This window comes from Larus michahellis, chromosome 20 (assembly GCF_964199755.1).
Source record: "Larus michahellis chromosome 20, bLarMic1.1, whole genome shotgun sequence".
Classification (NCBI taxonomy): Eukaryota; Metazoa; Chordata; class Aves; order Charadriiformes; family Laridae; genus Larus; species Larus michahellis.
Genome location: NC_133915.1, coordinates 1874065 through 1887986, shown reverse-complemented (window position 1 = coordinate 1887986; position 13922 = coordinate 1874065). Strand labels below are relative to the sequence as shown.

The following is a 13922-nucleotide window of genomic DNA, read 5'->3' as shown; positions in this document are numbered from 1 at the left end:
CGCTCTGTCACCCCCCCACCCCGAAACACCCCCAAAAACTGGGGAAGCTGCGGCAGGGCGGTATCCAAGCTTTATTTGGGGGCGAGGGGGATGAGTGGGGGGCTTCTTGTGCCCCCCCCTATGCCCAGACGTGCTCGCGGCAATGCTGCAGGGCCTGGGGGAGAACGGAGCGGGGTGAGCTGGGGGCAAGGCGGGCGCCAGGTCTGTCCCCCCCTCTTCCTTGTCCCCTTTGTCCCCCCCCTTGTCCCCAGCTCACCTGGCAGCGGCGGGCGGCCTCGGGGCTGGAGCACCAGTAGGACGGGCCCAGGATGCAGGGTCCCGGGTTTGGGGACAGCACAGGGAGGGGGTGGCCTGGTGCCAGTTCCTGCAGGGTTGGGGACGTGGGGCTCAGGGGGGGCCGCCGGAACCACCCCCCCCCCAGGGTGGGGAGACCCCCAGGAACCCCCTCTTGCCAGGGCTGTGACATCCTTGGTGCGTCCCCTGGGGCTGTGGCACTCTCAGTGCCCCCCCCCCCTCGTGGGGTCCTATACCTGGTGGCACCCCTGAGTGTCCCCCCTGGGGGCTGTGACGCCCTTGGGACCCTGGCACGTTCTCACCTTTTGGGGACCTCCTCGTGGCGCCCCCTCGGGGATGTGACACCCCTGAGCGTCTCCCCTGGGGCTCTGACACCCGGGATGTGTCCCCTTGGGCTGTCCCTCGGGGCTGTGACACCCCCGGATGTGTCCCCAGGGGCTGGGACCCTCTCAAGCATGACCCTCGGGGCTGTGACACCCTCGGGTGCCCTGTCACATTCCCGGGGACTGTGACTCCCCCAGGCGTGTCCCCAAGAGCTCACCCTGCGGTGCCACCCTGTGCTACCATAGGCCACCCCCTCACCCCGCTCACCTCGCCGCTGGCACAAGCAGCCGGCGGGGCCACGGTGTCCTCGAGGGGACGCCCGGGCGGTGACAACAGGCCATAACCGTCCTCAGAGCGGCAGGCGAGGAGCAGGTGACACAGCAGGTGGGGGCCCAGACGTCCCAGCACCGCCTCCAGCGCCAGCACGGCGTACCGCTGCGCCAGGCACTGGCAGGCGCCCGCCACCACCGCCGGCAGCACTCGGCACAGCCCCGCTGCCGCCGCCGCCACCCCCTCCTTGGGGACAGCGGCCTCGGCACGGGCCAGGAAGGTGCGGCAGAGCCAGCACAGCGGCAGCGGCATGGGCAGGGCCTCCCTGGCGGCGACCTGGGGACAGGCGTTCACTCTGGAGACTAATGGTGGGGCTGTGGCGTGTGTGTGCCCACAGAGGGGGGTGGCTAGCTCTGGCCGTGCTTGTGGCCGTGTAGGTGCCCATGGAGATGCCCCCGAGGACAGCTGTGGTTATGGCCACAGAGGTGCCCACAAAGATGCCCATGTGAAGACCTGAAGACCTACAGAAGCCTATGTAGATGCCCCTATTTATGCCCATGGAGGTGCCCATGGAGACGCCCACAGAGGTGCCCGTGCCCATGGAGATGCCCACAGAGGTGCCCGTGCCCATGGAGGTGCCCATGGAGATGCCCACAGAGACACCTACAGAGGTGTCAATGCCCATGGAGGTGCCCACGGAGGTGCCCGTGCCCATGGAGGTGCACCCAGAGACACGCATGCAGGTGCCCATGGTGTTGGCCGTGCCCATGGAGATGCCCAGCAGACCCCATGGTGGTGCCCCCGGGTGTCCCCAGCCCCGACGTCCCCTACCTGCAGGCGGGCGCTGAGTGTCCCGAGGGGGAGCACGGCTGGGCCCCCCCCAGACTTGCCCGGGCACAGATCCAGGCGGGCGCAGACGGCTGAGGGCTTCTGGGGGGAGGGTGAGGGCACCCGGCGTGGGGCACCCCCGGGTGAACCGGGTGGCACAGTGTCCACAAGCACCCCCAAGTGTCCCCGGCCAGTGCAGTGTCCCCAATCCCCCCAGCACCCCGAGGTGTCTGCAACCCCCATGGTGTCCCCAACCCTTCCCCCCTCCCCCCCCAATACACCCAGGTGTCCCCAGATGGCACCATGTCTCTCAGCACCCCCGAGGTGTCCCTCATTTCCCCCAGCACCCCAAAATGTCCCCAGATGGCATGGTGTCCCCAAGCACCTCAAGGCGTTCCCAGATGGCATGGTGTCCCCAGTCCCCCAGCACCCCAAGGTGTCCCTGGATGGCACGGTGTCCCCCAGCACCCCCAGGCATCTCTGGTCACTGTGGTGTCCCCAGCACCCTGCACCGCCCCCGTCCGCCTTCTGCGGCACCCGTGGGTGCCCACTCACGAGGTGTCCCTCGAGGTCAGTGAGGAGGAGGCTGAAGTACTCGTGCACCAGGTTCTGGCAGGGTGGCACCATGGTGGGCACCGGCAGCGCCGCGCACTCCCGCCGCAGGAAGCCCTCCACAGCCACCTGCACCCACAGCCACCATGGCACCCGCGCCGGCACCCATGGTGGCACCCACAGCGGCCACCCCATGCCCACCCCATCCCCACGGGCACCTTGGTGGCTGACTCGTTGGCCATGTGGATGAGGAGGGTGATGATCTGCTGGCAGTCGGCGCATATGTCCTGCGAGAGGTGGCACCGGGCATGGGGACGTGTGATGTGGGGACATAGGGCAGGGGGCGTAGGGTGCGGGGAGATGAACTTGGGGACACAGGGGGCATGGGGATGCGGGGACACTGAGCGTGAGGACATGGGACAAGGGGGATGTGGTGTGTGGGACGTGGGGACACAGGTGACTGGGGCCGTGGGGACATGGGACAAGGGGGATGTGGTGCGTGGGACGTGGGGACACGGGTGACTGGGGCCATGGGGACGTGGGGACATGGGACAAGGGGGATGTGGTGTGTGGGACGTGGGGACATGGGTGATTGGGGCCACGGGGTTGCGGGGACACGGGATGTGGCGTAGGGTATGGGGCCATGGGGCGTGGGGGACGGGGTGTGTATGGGGACACGGTATGGGGCCGTGGAGGGGGTGTGGGCCAGGGGGGACACAGGCGTGTATGGGACATACTGGGGGACGTGGTGGTGGTGGTGGTGGGGAGGGGGTTCTGGGGACATGGGGGCTCTGGGAGGGGGGCCCGTCCGAGGCTCTCACCGTGCCGGGGGGTGCCCACACTGCGCGGGCGCAGTGCCCCAGGGCCCCGCAGCGCAGCGCCATCTCCCAGCTCTGGCACCAGGCGGAGGGGGGTGCCCCGCAGCGGCCCCCCGGCACCCCCAGCCCTGTGGCCGCCGTCAGCGCCCACGCTGCCCCCCCCCACCAAGCCTCGTGGGGGACCCGGGCGTCTGGGACCCCCACAACAACCCCCCCCCCCCCCCGCCCCCAGGGTGCCCCATCCCACCCCCAGCCCTTCACAGGGGGACCCAGGCATCCGGGACCCGCACCCCAAATGCTGCCCCCCCCCCCCCCCCCAAGATGTCCCACCCCACCCCAAGATCCCAACAGGGGACCCAGGTGTCCGGGACACCCCCGCCCAAGGGTGTCATGTCCCCCCCCCCCCATCTTTAAGAGAGGACCCAGGCATCCGGGACCCCCACCCCAATACCCCCCACCCCAAGGTGCCATATCCCACCCCCAACCTTCATGGGGGGACCCAGATGTCTGTGACACCCCCCCCCCAGCGGTGCCCCACCCCAAGAGGGGACCCCGGCATCCAGGACACCCCCACCCAAGGGTGTCCCCCCCCCACCCCCATCCTCAAGAGGGGACCCAGGCGTCCGGGCCCTTCACCCCCAACATGGGTCCCCCCCCACTCCACCATAGGTCCCGTGGGGGAGGGCACCCAGCTTTTTGGGGGGGCACCTAGCTGTAGGGAGGGGGACCCAGCCCGGGGGGGGGGCACCCAGTTCTAGGGGGGGCTCTGGGGTGGCACCAGGCTTTGGGAGGGGTAGCGCCCAGCTTTGGGGGTGCACCCAGCTTTGGGGGGGCACCCAGCCTTGGGGGGGGGGGGCGCTACCTGGGGTGGCACAGAGCAGGGCGAGGAGCAGTGTCAGCGCGGGTGACGGTGGCGGTGCCATGGCGGTGCTGGCAGGGCCGAAACCCACGGCCTCTTATAGCCCCGGGCGGGAGGTGGCCGCTGGGACGGTGCCAGCATCGTGGGGACACGTGTGTCCCAGCCACAGGGACACCTGGGGGCTGCCACACCGTCACCCCACCCCCCTGTCCCCGTGCCCCCGTGTCCCCCATGGCGATGTCCCCATTGGGGTCCCCATGTCCTCATCAGGGTCCCCGTGTCCCCATCCCACCCCAGTGCCCGCGGTGGCGGGGGACAGACATGGTGCCACTCCTGCAGTGACAAAGACTTTATTGAGCTGTCCGCGGGGTGGCCCACAGCGCGGGGGGACGCTGGTGACATCGGGTGCCCTCGGAGCTGGCTGGTGCCTGGGGGGGAGATGTGGCAGTGGGGACAGGGCACCCGCAGCACTGTGTCCCCGTGTCCCTGTCCTCGGTGTTGTCCCCATGTCCCCCCACATCATCATGTCCCATGCCCCTCCATGTCCTGCCGTGTTCCATGTCCCTGTGTCCCCTGCATGTCCCCATGTTTTCCCATGTCCTCCCCTACCCCCACGTACCCTCATGTCTCCATGCCCTCCATGTCCCCACCATGTCCCCCCATGCCTCCGTGTCCTCAAACCCCCACAACCCCCACATTCCCACACCCCCACGTCCCCGTGTCTCCCTATGTCCCCATGTCCCACCCTTTGTCCCCGTGTGCCCACATGCCCTTATGTACCCCCCTGTCCCCCCATACCCCCATGTCCCCACACCCCCATGTTCCCATGCCCCTGTATCGCCCCCATGTCCCTCCAGATCCCCCCATGTCCCCCCGCCACGTTCCCACACCCCGATGTCCCCCCATGTCCCCACACCCCCATGTTCCCACGCCCCTATGCCCCCGCCATGTTCCCTCCCCTCACGTCCCCCCATGTCCCCACGACACCCCCACGTCCCCCCAGACCCCCATGTCCCCCTGATCACACCTCCCCACCCCCACGTCCCGCCAGACCCCCATGTCCCCCTGTGCCCCCTGTCCCATCTCCCCACCCCCATGTCCCCCCAGACCCCCATGTCCCCCTGATCACACCTCCCCACCCCCATGTCCCCCCGACCCCCGTGTTCCCCTGTGCCCCCTGTCCCATCTCCCCACCCCCATGTCCCCCCAGACCCCCATGTCCCCCTGTGCCCCCTGATCCCATCTCCCCACCCCCCGTCCCCCCAGACCCCCATGTCCCTCTGTGCCCCCTGTCCCATCTCCCCACCCCCCCCTGCCCCGGCAGCACCCATGGTGCCCCCCCACCCTTTCCCGTCAGGGCTCCGTCCCGTCCCCACCCTCCACTCGAGAGCCCTCGGGGCCGGGTGCGGCCTGGACACCTGGTCCCTGCGCAGGGGACGGGGTGGGGGGGTGGGGGGGGTGCTCACCTGGGGGCCCTCAGGGCCACGGGGGGCACCACCGGAGGTGGGCGCAGAGGTGGGCGGGGGTCTCGTGCCGCTTCATGGCCGCCTCGATGCGCGCCAGGGCGTGGGACAGGAGGCGTTGGCAGAGCCCCCTCCCCACCCACAGCCGCCCGCACACGCGGTGGGTGACACGGGCCACCCCCCCCTGCGACACACGTCAGCGCTCGCACCGCCGGGGCACGGGGGCATTGCCACACGCGAGGGTGTCACATGGCGGGGGGGGGTGGGGGGCGTCACACGAGGGAGGGCATGGCCGCGCACGGGGGCTTTGCACGGGGTCGTCGCACCAGGGCATTGCGTGAGGGCACCGGCCGTGCGCGGGGGGGGGCATCGCACAGGGGCACGGCCTCGCACGGGGGGTTTGCACGAGGGCTTTGCACGGGAGGGTGTTGCCTTGCACAAGGGCATCACTGGGGGGGGGCATCACCTGGGGGCACAGCCTTGCACAAGGGCACTGCACGACGGCATCGCCATGCGTGGGGACCTTGCACGAAGGCGTCGCACGGGGGGCACGGCCTTGCGCAAGGGCGTCACATGGGGGGGGGGGGGGGGCATCGTCATACCCGGGGGCTTCGCAGGAGGGACGTTGCATGAGGGGCAGTGCTCGCACGAGGGTTGTCGCAGGGGGCACAGCAAGGTGGGCATCGCCTCCCGCAGGGGCATCGCGGGGGGCACAGCCTTGCACAGGGGCACCTCGGGGGGGGGGGGGGGGGAAGGGGGGGGGCTTTGCATGAGGGCAGCGTGTGGCACGAGGGCACCGCGCGTGTGTCCTCCCTTCTCACCTTGTCCTTGGGGTCGACCACGATGCCCTTGAGCGCCTTCACCACCCGCTTGCAGACGGCACAGCGCACCGTGCCGGGGGGCAGCCCCCCCCCGCTCTGCGCACACGCGCCCTCAGACCCTGCCCACCCCCATGCACACCAGTGCCGGCCCAGTGCCCCCCAGTACCCACCGGTGCCAGCCCAGCACTCCCCAGTACCAGCCCAGTGCCCACCAGTGCCCCCCAGTACCCACCGGTGCCAGCCCAGTGCCCCCCAGTACCAGCCCAGTGCCCACCAGTGCCCCCCAGTACCCACCAGTGCCAGCCCAGTGCCCCCCAGTACCAGCCCAGTGCCCACCAGTGCCAGCCCAGTGCCCCCAGTGCCCCCAGTACCAGCTCAGTGCCCACCAGTGCCCCCAGTACCAGCCCAGTGCCTACCAGTGCCATCCCAGTGCCCCCCAGTACCAGCCCAGTGCCATCCCAGTGCCCCCAGTACCAGCCCAGTGCCCACCAGTGCCAGCCCAGTGCCCACCAGTGGCCCCCAGTACCAGCCCAGTGCCTACCAGTGCCAGCCCAGTGCTTACCAGTGCCCCCAGTGCCATCCCAGTGCCATCCCAGTGCCCCCAGTACCAGCCCAGTGCCCACTAGTGCCATCCCAGTGCCCACCAGTGCCCCCCAGTGCCATCTCAGTGCCCCCCAGTACCAGACCAGTGCCCTCCCAGTGCCCCCCAGTTCCCCTACGAGTGCCCCCACTGATGCCCTCCCAGTCCCCCACAGGTGCCTCCCCCCTCGCCCCTGACACCCCCGTTGTCCCCGATGTGTCCCCTCACCATGATGTCCTCGTCACTCGGCTGGAGCCCGTCGTCCTCGGTGTCGGGGGGACGCTGGCACCCCAGGGAGCCCGGCCGGGCCCCCCCGCCCCCGACCAGTGGGGTGCCTGCGGGGGGACCCTCGGCCCCCACCAGCAGCAGGGCTGGGCAGTGCCACGTCAGGGGACACATCCTCACGTCCCCTCCCCTGCCCCCATGTCCCCTTCCCCCCATGACCCCGGCACCCCCCACCCTCCTGTACCCCCCTGTCCCCATCTCCCCATCACCTCGGGTCTCATGTCCCCATGGCCATGTCGTCACCTTGTCCCCCATGTCCCCATATCCCCATTGCCCTGGTCCCCATGTCCCCATCGTCCCCCCCAGTGTCCTCATCCCCTCTTTGTCCCCCGTCCTCCATGTCCCCATCCTCCCGCCCCCTTCCCCACGTCCCCCCTCGTCCCCGTCACTTTGCATCCCCTGTCCCCATCCTCTGTCCCCCATATCCCTGTCCCCCACGTCCCCATCCCACCAAAGCCCCATGTTCCCGTGTCTCCATCCATGTCCCCTGTGTCCCCATTTCCCCATGTCCTCCACGCCCCGCTCCTCCCATCCCAACCTCTCTGTCCCCCCCACCACCATGTCCCCCGTCCCCGTGGGGGTCCCCACTGGTGACGCCGATGAGCAGGACCAGCAGCGCCCGGGCCATGGTTGCCCGTCCCCGAGCCCCGGGGGACCTTTATGTCCCCATGGGTTGGGGTGGCACCCAGGGTGACAGCCGGAAGGGGCCCCCCCCAAAACCACGGTCGCCGCAGCGGGGGAGGTTGGGCCCCCGGTCACGTCTGCTGTGGGGCTGTGACCTTCCCCCCACAGTGCCATGGGGGGGATGGGGGGGATGTGGGAGGCTGGGGGGGGCAGGGGGTGCTGGGGGGGTGGGGGAGTCCTTGGGGACCTGGGGGACATGGGGGGGAACATTGAGGGGGACAGGGGGAGACCATGGGGACACCTGGGGGGACATTGGAGGGGACAAGAGGAGACCATGGGGACACTTGGGGGGATAAGACAAGGAGAGAGCGGGGGGACAAGGAGGGACCTGGAGGGGGGGGACATGGGGGACAAAGGGGGAGGGAAGAGGGACCTGGGGGACTTTGAGGACCTGGGGGGACTGGGGGGACGTGAGTGGCCCTTGGTGGGGGGACAAGGGGACACTGTGGAGACCTGGGGGGACTTTGGGGATGGGGGCGGGACACAAGGGGACACCATGGGGACCTGGGGGACATGGCAGGGCAAGGAGAGAGCAGGGGGACGAGGAAGGGGGGGTCGGTGACACCCTCCTGTTCCCGGCAGTTCTTGGGGACACCGCAAACCCCAAAGCCACCACGGGGGACGGGTGGGGGCCCGGTGTCTGTCCCAAGCCCTGCCCCCCCTTCCTGTCCCCGTTTTCCCCCCGCGAAGCCACAAACCTTTGTCACCCTGTCTCCCTCCGCTTCCCATGCGACAGCGAGGGGACACGGGGGGGTCGGGGGGGGGGCAGGGCAGAGCCCCCCACCCCGCCCGGGGGGAGGGGTCCGTCCCACGGCACCCTAATGCACCCCAATGCGTTCTGTCCCCCCCCACACCCCCCCCTGGCCCTGGCCTCACGCAGCCCCCCCCACTCCATCCCCAGTGTCCCCACTATCCCCAGTATCCCCCATTGCCCCCAGTACCCCTAGTATCCCCCCAATATCCCCCAGTACCCCCAGTATCCTCCCAGCACCCCCACTGTCCCCCCATACACACAAAATTCCCCACACCCTTCAGTACCCCCAGTACCCTCCCCAGTACCCCCAGTAGCTCCCACTGTCCCCCATTACCCCCAGTGCACCCAGAAGCCCCCGTATCCCCCAGTAACCTCCAGTATCGCCCAGTCCCCCCAGTGTCCCCCATTACCCCCAGTGCACCTCAGTACCCCCAGTAACCCCCATACCCCCAGTATCCCTATTACCCTCAATTTCCCCAGTATCCCCCCAGTACCCCCACTTCCCCCAGTACCCCCCATTATCCCCAGTATCCCCCAGTACGCCCAGTTACCCCCGGTATACCCTCCCAGTACCCCCAGTATCCCCCCCAGTACCATCAGTGCTCCCAGTATCCCCCCCATACCCTCATCACCCCCAGTATCCCCATTATCCCCAGTATCCCCCAGTACCCCCATTATCCCCAGTATCCCCCCCGGTACCCCCATTATCCCCTGTATCCCCCAGTACCCCCAGTGTTCTCAGTATCCCCCCCATACCCTCGCCACACCCAGTATGCCCCCCAGTACCCCCATTATCCCCAGTATCCCCCAGTACCATCAGTGTTCCCAGTATCCCCCCCATACCCTCATCACCCCCAGTATCCCCATTATCCCCAGTATCCCCCCGGTGCCCCCATTATGCCCAGTATCCCCCAGTACCCCCATTACCCCCAGTATCCCCCCCAGTACCTCCAATATCCCCAGTATCCCCCAGTGTTCCCAGTATCCCCCCCATACCCTCACCACCCCCAGTACCCCCAGTCCACCCATTATCCCCAGTACTCCCAGTTACCCCCACTATTCCCCCCAGTACCTCCATTATCCCCAGTATCCCCCATTATCCCCAGTATTCCCCAGTACCCCCATTATCCCCAGTATCCCCCCATACTCTCATCACCCCCAGTACCCCCAGTTCCCCCAGTATCCCCCATTATCCCCAGTACCCCCAGTTACCCCCACTATCCCCCCCAGTACCCCCATTATCCCCAGTATCCCCCCCATACTCTCATCACCCCCAGTATCCCCCAGTACCCCCAGTATCCCCATTACCCCCAGTATCCCCCAGTACCCCCAGTGTTCCCAGTATACCCTCCCAGTACCCCCAGTGTTCCCAGTATCCCCCCCATACCCTCACCACCCCCAGTACCCCCAGTCCACCCAGTATCCCTATTACCCTCGATTTCCCCAGTATCCCCCCAGTACCCCCAGTATCCCCCAGTATCCCCCATTATCCCCAGTATCCCCCCAATACTCTCATCACCCCCAGTACCCCCAGTTCCCCCAGTTCCCCCATTATCCCCATACCCCCAGTTACCCCCACTATCCCCCCCAGTACCGCCATTATCCCCAGTATCCCCCCCATACTCTCATTACCCCCAGCATCCCCCAGGACCCCCAGTGTTCCCAGTACCCCCCCCCCCGTACTCTCGCCACCCCCAGTATCCCTCTTACCCTCAGTTTCCTCGGCATCCCCCCAGCACGCCCCAGCCCCCCCAGATCCCCCAGTCCCCCCAGTATCCCCACAGTCCCCCGATGACCCCAGTGACCCCCCCCCTCCCCGCGGCCTCCCGCCCCCAGGGGGCGCCGTCCCGCCCCGCTCCGCCACAAGATGGCGGCGGCCGCGGCTGCGCGCGCGCTGCGGGTGAGGGACGGGACGGGACAGGGGGACAAGGGGACAGGGGGACACGGGGGGGGGACACCGGGAATGGGGGGGGCACCGGCAGCTCCAGGCCGCGGGATGTGGGCTTGGGGGGGGGCTCTGGGGACACCGGGCACGGGGGACACCGGCTATGGGGGACGCTGGGTATGGGGGGCATGGGGGACGCCAGGGACTCCGGGCATGGAGGGGGTATGGGCTGGGGGGAATGTGGCATGGGGGGGCTGTGGGGACACCGGGCGTGGGGGACAGCGGGTACAGGGGACACCAGGGACACTGGGTATAGGGGACACCTGGTATGGGGGGGACACTGGATATAGGGGACAGCAGGTGTGTGTGGGGGTCCCCGGTCGCAGGAGGCTATGGCGGGGGGTGCTCCAGCGGCGGTGTCTCCGCTCTGGGGACAGCAAGCTTGGGGTCACAGGGCGGGGGGGGCTCCAGGCATGTGGCACCCGGGGGACACAAAAGGGGGTGCCCGCTGTCCCTCACCCTTGTCATCTTCCCAGGCCGTGCCCCGCGTACGCCCCGTCCCCCAGGCTGCCCGGCACCTCCACACCACCCCGGCCTGCCTCAAGGTAAGCCCTGGAGGGGGGGGGGGGGGTCCCTCATCCCCTGTCCCTCGGGACCCCCCAACCTCTGACACCCCTCCTTTCCCCCCCCCGTCTCTGACCCCCCCTTGTCCCCACAGACGCGGGCGGCGCGGGTGCGCGTGGGCAAAGGGGACAAGCCAGTGACCTACGAGCAGGCGCACGCCCCCCACTACATCGCCCACCGCAAGGGCTGGCTGTCCCTGCACACCGGTGGGTCACCCCCCGCCACGGCAGGGAGGGGGGGGCACCTGGGGTGTCGCGGGGGTGGGGCTGCGGGGATGGGGACGTATGGGGCGCGAGGGCATCGCGGGGATGGGCTAGAGGGTGTTGCGGGGACAGGGACCTGTGGGGCACACGGGAGTCATGGGGGCAGGGACGTGTGGGGCACATGGGCGCGAAAAGGATGGGGCACACAGGGACAGGGGCACGTGGGGCAGCAGGGCATCTGTGGGGCTGGGCCACGGGGTATGGTAGGGAGAGGGATATGTGGGGCACAAGGATAGCGAGGGGGACAGGGATATGTGGGGGGCGCGGGCATATTGTGTGGGCGATACGTGGGCAATATCCATGCGGGGCACGTGGATGTTGTGGGGGTGGGACACGTGGGCATGGTGGGGCCGGGGCTGTGTGGGGCACATGGGCATGGTGGGGATAGGGATGTGTGGGGCACATGGGCATTGCAGGGATGGGACGTACAGGGACAGGGCCACAATGGGGCACAGAGGGACAGGGCCGCAATGGGGCACGAGCGCACTGTGGGGATGGGCCACGGGGCATGGTGGGGATGGTGACATGTGGGGCACATGGGCACGGTGGGGACAGGGATGTGTGGGGCACATGGGCATCGTATGGGCGGGAGCTTGTGGGGCACCTGGGTGTCATGTGGATGGGGCCGCATAGGGGCACATGGGCAAGGTGGGGATGGACGTGGCGGGGCACATGGGTGTCGTGGGGGTGGGACATACAGTCGTGCCATGGCCGGGGTTGCGTGGGGCAGGCGGTGGCGCCGGGGCCAGTGTCCCCAGGCAGGGCGCGGGGACGCGGGGGCTCACGCCGGCGGTGCCTGCAGGGAACCTGTGCGGGGAGGCGGGGGCGGCGGAGCGGGCGCTGGAAGACGCCTTCCTGCGCCGGTTCCTGCACGGCACCTTCCCGGGGCTGCTGGCCGACGCCGCCGTGCTCAAGCGCCGCGCCAACCTGCTGGTGGTCTGCGTCCTGCTGGCGCGGGGGCTGGCACCCGCCAAGCTCCACTTCCTGGGGGGCTACGCCGAGACCCTTCTCTCTCACTTCTACAAGTGCCCCGTGCGCCTGGAGCTGCAGACGGTGCCCGCCAAGGTGCCCTACAAGTACCTCTAAGTGCCCCACGGCGCCGCCCAGGCGCGGGGGGGGCAGAAATAAAGTGGAGGCTGTGCCCACCCTGCCCCAACTGTGGGTCTCGGGGGAGTTGGGGGGCACCACAGCACCGTGAGGACTGGGCACTCCGTGGCCTTGTGCCCCGTGGGGCTCTGTCCCGCTGATGGCCATGCGCCCTGTGGGGCTGTCCCCACCATGCCCATGTGCCCCACATGTCCCTGTCCCCATGATAACCCTGTGCCCCACAGGGCTCTGTCCCTGCATGCCCCATCCCTGTGTGCCCCACATGTCCCTGTCCCCATGATGTCCACGTGCCCGCGGGGCTCGGTCCCTCTGATGTCCTTGTGCCCCACAGGGCCCTGTCCCTGTGTGCCCCAGCCTGTGATGCCCATGGACCCCACATGTTCGTGTCCCCATGACACCTCTGTGCCCTGCATGTCCGTGTCCCCACGGTGCTCTTGTGCCCCCCACATCCCTGTTCCTGTGATGCCTGCGTGCCCCACAGGGCTCTGTCCCCACAGCGCCCAGTGCCTTGTCCCCACCATCCCTGTGACCCCGTGTGTCCCCATGCCCGTGGTGCCCGCGTGCCCCACACGTCCTGGCCCCGCGTCCCCGTCCCCGCACAGACCCCGTGACGCTGCAGAGCCGAGATGCAGTTTCTGTATAAGGTGTCCCCAGCCCCTTCCCAGCCCGTCCCAGTCAAACCCAGTCCCAAATCTGAGAAAACCTGTTTAAATACGACAGCAGGGGACAAAGTGGGGGTGGGAGGGGGTGGTGGGGGCAGCAGGGCTCAGCCCTGCCCAGGGACTGTCCCTTGTCCTTGTCCTTGTCCTTGAAGCAGGGGTTGCTGAGGGCCACCCTTGCACCCTGCTCCACGCTGGTGGCTGTGTCCCCTGCTGGCATCACAGGCTGGGACGATAGGGGACAGTGCCAGGCTGCCATCCTCCTCCTGGGGGGGACATCAGGGACAGGGCAGTGTCCCCAAGGGGGACAGGGGAGGCCGTAGGCCAGTCCCACCAGTGTGACGATGAGGTTGAGGCAGAAGATGATGTGGATGAAGGCCAGCACCATGAGCCCAGGGAGGTTGGTCACACTGGCCACCACCTGCGCCCGCCATGGTGTCACCCTGTCCCTCCTGTCCCAGAGGAGGGGCCTCATGTGGCTGTCGCCTCCTGTCGCATGGCCACCTTGCTGCCCGTGTTGATGGTGGCCTCGGTGGCTTGTGCCACCAGGCTGGGCTGGGTGCTGTGGGTGAAGGCGCAGGTGAGGTGGGACACGAATGTCACCGGGATGCCCACGGCCTGTGGGGACGGGGCTGTCACCCAGCGGCTCATGTGTGTCCCAGTCCCTGTGCCACCCTGCGTGCCCCAGGCTGCTCTGTCCCCACGTCACCCTCTATGTCCTGCCACCTCCTGTGTCCCTAAAGCCACCCCATTTCCCCTAAATCCCCGTGCCACCCAGTGTGCCCCAGGCTGGTGCCACCTGCCCGTTGCCTGGCTCTGCCTGTGCTGCCCTCACGCCTGCTGCCCGTCAGC

At 68.7% G+C, this 13922-nt stretch overlaps 3 protein-coding genes across 4 annotated transcripts; 1 reads left to right on the top strand and 2 right to left on the bottom strand.

Annotated features, from left to right (window-relative positions):
- Positions 1-118: 118 nt before the first annotated feature.
- On the bottom strand, positions 119-4009 carry SFTPB (surfactant protein B). The gene is made up of 8 exons (XM_074563387.1): positions 3949-4009; positions 3090-3214; positions 2487-2555; positions 2272-2397; positions 1711-1818; positions 886-1209; positions 257-364; positions 119-154 (listed from the first exon to the last, which is right to left on the bottom strand). Exons 1-8 carry the CDS (start codon positions 4007-4009, stop codon positions 119-121), a joined length of 957 nt encoding a protein of 318 aa, XP_074419488.1.
- A 270-nt stretch (positions 4010-4279) lies between these two features.
- On the bottom strand, positions 4280-8548 carry LOC141733452 (antimicrobial peptide NK-lysin-like). Of its 2 annotated transcripts, none has more exons than XM_074563818.1 (5): positions 8477-8548; positions 7038-7180; positions 6230-6325; positions 5412-5592; positions 4280-4373 (listed from the first exon to the last, which is right to left on the bottom strand). In XM_074563818.1, exons 1-4 carry the CDS (start codon positions 8505-8507, stop codon positions 5422-5424), a joined length of 441 nt encoding a protein of 146 aa, XP_074419919.1. In that variant the 5' UTR covers positions 8508-8548; the 3' UTR covers positions 4280-4373; positions 5412-5421. The 2 variants fall into 2 exon arrangements, with proteins under 2 accessions (XP_074419919.1, XP_074419918.1); XM_074563817.1 differs by lacking the exon at positions 8477-8548 and adding an exon at positions 7683-7738.
- Positions 8549-10382: 1834 nt separating this feature from the next.
- On the top strand, positions 10383-12449 carry MRPS24 (mitochondrial ribosomal protein S24). Its single transcript, XM_074563816.1, has 4 exons — positions 10383-10432; positions 10954-11022; positions 11136-11247; positions 12107-12449. The coding sequence occupies exons 1-4, from the start codon at positions 10400-10402 to the stop codon at positions 12388-12390; spliced, it is 498 nt and encodes a 165-aa protein (XP_074419917.1). The 5' UTR covers positions 10383-10399; the 3' UTR covers positions 12391-12449.
- Positions 12450-13922: the final 1473 nt, after the last annotated feature.